This window comes from Chaetura pelagica, unplaced genomic scaffold, assembly GCF_000747805.2.
Source record: "Chaetura pelagica isolate M959 unplaced genomic scaffold, ChaPel_1.0 scaffold47, whole genome shotgun sequence".
Lineage (NCBI taxonomy): Eukaryota > Metazoa > Chordata > Aves > Apodiformes > Apodidae > Chaetura > Chaetura pelagica.
This window is the reverse complement of record NW_009954140.1, coordinates 105,669-112,069: the sequence shown is the minus strand read 5'-3', so window position 1 is coordinate 112,069 and position 6,401 is coordinate 105,669. Positions and strand designations below refer to the sequence as shown.

Genomic DNA, 6,401 nt, shown 5'->3' with positions numbered 1-6,401 from the left:
AGGAACTTTGAGAGCTGTTTTTAATACAGATCAAAGGGCCATTTGCAAAGAGTCTTCTGTTTCTCCTCTTTTTCTATTTAGGTGATAACAAATTTTTGACTATTTCCAGAAGGATTTAGAGTGGGCAAGAGGGGCTTCCATGTGCTTTCCAGAGGAAGAGTTGAGATCACAGGGAGGATCGAGGTGGATTGAAATGACTTGTTGATGTCTTCAGTCTCCCTGCTCTTTCACTGACCCAGCCTGGTTAACACTGTCCTCCCTGATGGGAGCTCCACTGGGTGCCTACCTGGTGGGCTTCACGTTGCCCATCTCTGAATGTGCAGGAACTTTGTCTGTCATTTAATCAGCAAAGTTCACTTTTTAAATTTTTTTTACGCTCTTTGTATATTTATATGAAAAGAAGAAAAGATGGGAAAAAAAAATAAATTACAACTATTGGACCTAGAGCAAGTCAAGCCCCAAAATTTAGTGACTGGTGTTCATTGCTGATACAGCTAATGTGTTCCAGGTCTGAGCAGCCTTAGAAGTATTGCCCTTGAGTCAGCTAAAGCCCTTTAGGAAATAAATATGGATGCAGAGGTTGGTTCTCTCCAGGCACCCTTTGTCTGGTGGCTGCCCAGAAGCTCTTTACTCTTTCAGACCAGATTAACTTTGGTTTAACCACAGGCACCTGGTTCATAGTCACTGCTGAAATGCATGAAACAGTTCTGGGTAGTTTGAGGATGATTTTGTTGAACAGAGTAGATGTTTCCTGTGTCAGCACCTCGAGGATGGCTTGTGGACTGCTAGATCCAGAAGCCTTTGAGCTAGAGCATCACAAGTGGTGACACAAAGTCCAGTGTGACAAAGAAATGCCACCAGCTTAGACCAGTAGCCGAGCTGTCCTGTGACCTCCTTAACCAGTGTGCCCACTGGATTTTTTACATCAGGTGGATTGCAGTAACCTGCTGGGATCTCAACCAAAAGGCATCTCAGTTGACTAAACAGTTTTATTTTGCATGGGAATGCTGCCTGTGCCACCCTTCCCTGACCTGGAAAAGCACTGGAACCTCCAGCAGCCCACTGGTGTAGGCAAACTGAATTCTCACCAGAGCCTCTCAGAAAGCTTCATATTTAATGCAGAGACATAATTAGGTTTGCTTCCATAATTCCACCCTTCCTTTACATGGAAGGGATTAATATGCATTCCCAGATGATCTCTTAAGTGCAGCTCTGTGTAGTTCTTTTTTATGTTTCTCCCATTAACTTTGTTTTGGGTTTTTTGGTAAAAATGCTTTTTTTTTTTTTTTCATGTGTATTTTATTGTAACTAGCATCAGTTTTTTAATTTTTTTTTTTATGGAGAGACACTGTTGAGTGACTATTGTGGCTATGTTGTTTGGTTATAGCCTTTGAATGTCTGTGCCATGGGGCAGCACATCTGCCTTGGTCTGATCTTAAGGAAAGACCTTTTATTAAAATACATGAACGTTTCTTTTTTTAGGAAAAATAAAAAGGAAAAAAAAAAAGAAAAGAAAAAGAAATTGGGGGGAGGAGGAAAAAGCCCAATTAAGAGAAAAAATTTACTAAAAAGCTTTTGTAACTAACTTAAATCATAGGAAATAAACTCTTGAATCAGGTCTTTAATATTTATAAGAACCAGAGCTGATCAGCCTGTTTTGGCTATTGGTTTGTAACACTTTTTATTACCAGGGTGGTTTATCTGCTCCCCAGCCTCCCTGTGGGGCTGTTAAGGGTGATGCTGCCTGTGGCCAGCCCTCTTTCTTTCCAGACCTGCCCAGCACACCCAGCTGCATGACTGCATCCCATTCCCACAGGGGCTCTTCACTTTGTCCCTTCTGCTCAGCTGGAATTGTCCCCTGGTGCCAGCTCTGGCTGCCTCAGTGGGACTTCAGTGGGGTTGTGCTGCAGGGCTGCCTGGCAAGGGGGAGGAGAGATTTGCCCCCAGTTTCTGGGGTGGGGTGGGGGGTACAAGGAAAATTCCAGGCCAGAGAAAGCATGTTTGGTTTGTTGTTTGTTTTTGTTTTTTTTTTTCCTTTTGAGTAAAATAATTTCTCTGTTTTAAAACTTCTACTGAAGGACCAAAGAATTCAAAACTTCCCCCCCCTTTTCTGGCCTTTACAATTTAACTTTCCATTGCCACCCTGCACTCATGGCAGAAAAGCCTGAAGGAATTAGCACTAGCCCTGGGATGTTGTGTCCCCTTCCCTGTCCCCAACCCCAACGTTTCTCAGCACTCTCTTTGCACAAGCACATAGACTGTTTCTCTCTTTCCTCTGGATCTTTAAGAAACACTTCCTAAATTTAGGTTTCTATTAATTTGTTTGCTGCTTTCGAAACAACAAAAAAAAACAAAAATCATTTGAAATGTGAATTATTTTCTTAAGCATCAGATGGAAAAGGGAACTTTGTCTTGGAGTATTTTGTGAATATTTTATGGGGGGCCACTTAGGTGACAATTTCATAACTGAGTGAGGTGAGAGCAGGGGGAAAGGGCAGCATTTCTGCCCCACTCCAGCACTTGTTCCTGCCTGCCTGAGGCAGGAGGGATGACCCATAATCACAGCACTGTGTTTAAGGCTAAAGAGTCTGTGGTCAGCTTCTGTATGGTGTAAAAAAAATAATAATAGAAGAATCTTGTTGAAATAAACCTGGTGCTAATCTGTACAGCCCCTGTAACCTACTGTCCTGCTTCCTTCTGAAGCAAGAACTCCTGTTTATAGGACACAGAAACACATCAGAACTAAGGGGGCTTTTTTTTTTTTTTTTCTGAGTCACATTTCAAAATGATCTTTTCATCCAGAAGGCTCCTCTGAGCAGCCCAGCTGGCTGCCACTGAACTGTTGTGACCATGCCTGGGTCCTGCCTCTTCGTGCAGACTCCTCATTGGATAATGACATTTTTCCTCCTCCAGTTTATTTGTTGAGCTTTGGATGCGTTCACCTCGGTGACTGTTGGTGCAGGTTGGACACTTCTGAGCTCAGGAGCTGGGGGAAGGGAGTCTTTAATTGTGCTGTGAAAACCACAGCATCTTAAAAAGGTCAAGAAACTTTTACATTATTAAGGAAAAACAATCTAGAAGCAGATGGCTTAAAACAACACTGTCCTGGGTAGGTAGATACCAAAAAGCAAGGCTAGAGCTGTAGATGATAGGCCAAGAGCTGAAGAATTTTGGCATTGCTTTGGGCTAGCAGGAGCATTTTAGATCATCTCCAGCCTTAGGTCATGAAGCCACGTGCCAACTGTGGCACAGGAGGGACTGGGGGAAAAGTCTGGGAGCAGGAGCAAAACCTTTTCCTTGAGCAGACCCCCCCCCAGGGGGGCTCATTGCAGCTGGACCCTGCCCAAGGGTTTGACACTTCTCTGAAGCTGAACCTGAGCCACTTGGCAAGACTTGTTCAGCTGAGACAACCAAGAGAAGTCCTTCCCCTGTGAGGAAGCCCCTAAATGCTGAACAGATTGATTGCTGTGCCACCAGCCTCCAAACCTCTTTTTCTCCTTCCCCCACCCTAAGAAGGAAGAATATTACCAGTGGTTTTTTTTCCTCCTATGATAAGAATCCTTGGAGTGATAGCCAACAGCAAAATCAATGTTACTGATGTAAAATCTAGTCTTTTCAAGGTGAAATATTCCTGCAAACTAGTGACTGCATCGGAGAGATTTCTGGGGCTTCCCCCCACTCCGTGGCTTCCACTGTTAAAAGAAAGACAATATACTTAAAAAAATAATAATAATAACACACTGCAGTATTTCTGGTGGCAATTCTTGGCCAGTCCCTTCCCTGCTTTCCCCCAGGAGGAAGGGCACTGGGCAGAAGAGCCCCCTAGTCCGTGTAGAAGTTGGCAGAATGGTGATGATGGTGTGTAAAACGTGTTGTTGATTCCATGTATAGAACTGTGATTTCAGCTGTCGTTCTCTCGTGCTCTGTAAATATGTGTTTTGGCTGTCAGAAACCTGGTTTAGACTCTTTTCTTGGCAGAGTGAATTTGCATGTGGGGCTGGAAAGAACTCAAATCTGTGTCACAGTTTCCAAGGGCAGGATGGATTTTTTTCTTTTTTTTTTTTAGAGGACAATAAATTTTTATTTTTTTGCTAAGAAATATATAAATATATATTAAAGCTGTGTGTGTGTGTGTGTGTGTGTGTGTGTGTGTGTGTGTGTGTGTGTGTGTGTGTGTGTGTGTGTGTGTGTGTGTGTGTGTGTGTGTGTGTGTGTGTGTGTGTGTGTGTGTGTGTGTGTGTGTGTGTGTGTGTGTGTGTGTGTGTGTGTGTGTGTGTGTGTGTGCTCTGGGGCTTGGGGGGTGGTGGGGGCAAGTCTGTGCTGTGGAGTCCTTGAAACAACAACTCAAATCCATCCCCGTGGCATTTTCCTTCCCCCCTTTCATAATACCAAGAATAATTTCTTCCTGAACTCCCTTCTGTATCAATCCCCCCTTTTTTTGTGGTGGGGGGTTTCTCTTCATGTTTATGCTTGGGGTGCAATGGAAAGGGGAGGGAGTTGGTGCTGTTAGGTGGTGCAGAGACTCTGGAAATGGCAAAACCACAGAGCAAAGGGTGTTTTGTCACCCAGATTCTTGGCCTGGACAAGAATTTAAGCTCCTGCAAGAGCCAGGCTGGGTGGAGGGGAGCTCTGCCTGCCCCCAAGTGTCTGTGCAGCTGTGGGGGATAGAAACATGGGAATTGTTCCATACATAGGACCCTGGCACCCAAAAGAACAGGCCTTACAGATGGAGCCAAGAATTCCCTTTTATTTTTATTTTTTGGTCTAATTAATGCCTCACAGATGCATCAACCACTTCCCCTTAGTCCAATCACAACAAGAATCCAAATCACCCAGTTCAGATCCTGAGTAATAAGATTGGTAGGTGGAGGTGCCTTCCCTCTTGTGATCTGCCTGTGTCAGGGTTCTTCACCAGGGTGATGATGATGATGGGGATGCCTTCCTCCTCACTCTTGCAGTTGCTAGGAGCTGGATTTGTGTACTTCATACCAGTTTTTTTACTGCCTGGGCTGTTCTCGTCCATGGGGTTAGTTATGCTCTGGTTGTTTAAGGTTTGTTAGTCCTTCTCTGGAAAGGGTGTGATTTCTTTTTTGGGGTGGGAAAAGACCCACAGAACTGCCCAGAACTGAGAAAAATAATAAAAAGCTAGAACACCTTAGCTAATAAAATGCAAACAACCTCCAAGCTGAGGGTAGCCTGGTGCTACCTGTTCCCTGGGATACATCAGGACAGTCTGGGTGATGGGCAGCCCAGGGCGAGGTAGAGCAGGACAATTTTTAAACATACAGCTAAAAAAAAGGACCTAAAACCAGATTCCAATGTGCAGCCACAGATGCTGAGCCTTGCACTGCAGTGGGAGGTGGGATGGTAGCAGGTACCAACACCAGATGGGCTGCAGGGGGCTGGGGTCTCCTCTCTCTGGGAGCAGTAGCAGCAAACCTGGCAGCAAGGACCCCTGGGTGGGTGTCTGCAAGCAGGGACCCTTCTCCTGCATCTTATTTCTCTGCAGAGCTACAAGGGGGAACAGAAATGAGTGATTTTAAGCCAGCAAATGGCTTCCTGGTGAGCCAGCAGCCTTAATCCCTCCTGCTGTGGGTTCTTTTTTTTTCATTTTCCCCCACCCCTGCATCAAAGGCTTGACCTGAACTGACCCAGTGGTTGCTCTGCCCTCTGAGAAAGCAGCTGGTGCTCAGAGGGTGCTGCTTTTAATGCCCTGGGACACAGCAGCTCCCAGGGATCTGCTGCAGCTCAGGCACAGCCTTCCCACTCCCCACCCCCCGCAGGGTGGGGGCAGAGGGAGCTGCAGATTGTAATTAGTAACTGCAGCTCAAACAAGCTCCAGGCTCACGTGTGTAGTGTTTCCAGTCTGGACAGGCAAAGAAAGCCCCTGAGGACCACCCTCCTCGGCCTCACAGGAGCACTGTTACCGAAGGTGGGGGCAAGATGGGTGCTGGGAGCTGGTGGGAGGCACAGGGACCCCGTCTGTCCCCCCCCAGCCCCTGCAGGTGACTCCAGCTCCAGCACAACTCCCGGGGTCCCACTGGGCAGACCCCCCCCCCTCCTTCCAGGACCTTCTTCCTCTGCCTCCATCAATCCCTCTCCCTGGACTGCTTGGCTCGTTGCTTGCGGAGCTTGACAAAGGCTTCTGCTTCTTTGTCCCCCTTCCTGGACTCCAGCAGCCTGAGGATCTCATCTGCCAGGCAGGAGGGGGAGGATGGTGGGAGCTGCTCAGCGCAGCCCCCTCCCCTCCCAGCGGGAACAGGGCAGGGTGGGTTCAGCCCCGGCTGTGGCACCACGTACCGGTGGGTTTGGGGTGGGTGAGGGGCAGGCGGGTCTGGGGGACCCGTCCCGGGTCAGCCTGGTCCTCCTGGGCATCGAGGCCAGGCAGGTGGCAGAGGGGG

General features: G+C 47.1%; 1 protein-coding gene across 1 annotated transcript in view; it reads right to left on the bottom strand.

The window, feature by feature from the left end:
• Positions 1–6,089: 6,089 nt before the first annotated feature.
• UNC13D (unc-13 homolog D (C. elegans)) overlaps positions 6,090–6,401 on the bottom strand; it is a 13,047-nt gene continuing 12,735 nt past the window's right edge. Inside the window, exons 29-30 of the mRNA XM_010002722.1 lie at positions 6,301–6,396; positions 6,090–6,193 (exon numbers count right to left, since the gene is read on the bottom strand). Coding sequence (XP_010001024.1) covers positions 6,090–6,193; positions 6,301–6,396 — 200 coding nt within the window. The remainder of the gene's footprint in view (positions 6,194–6,300; positions 6,397–6,401) is intronic.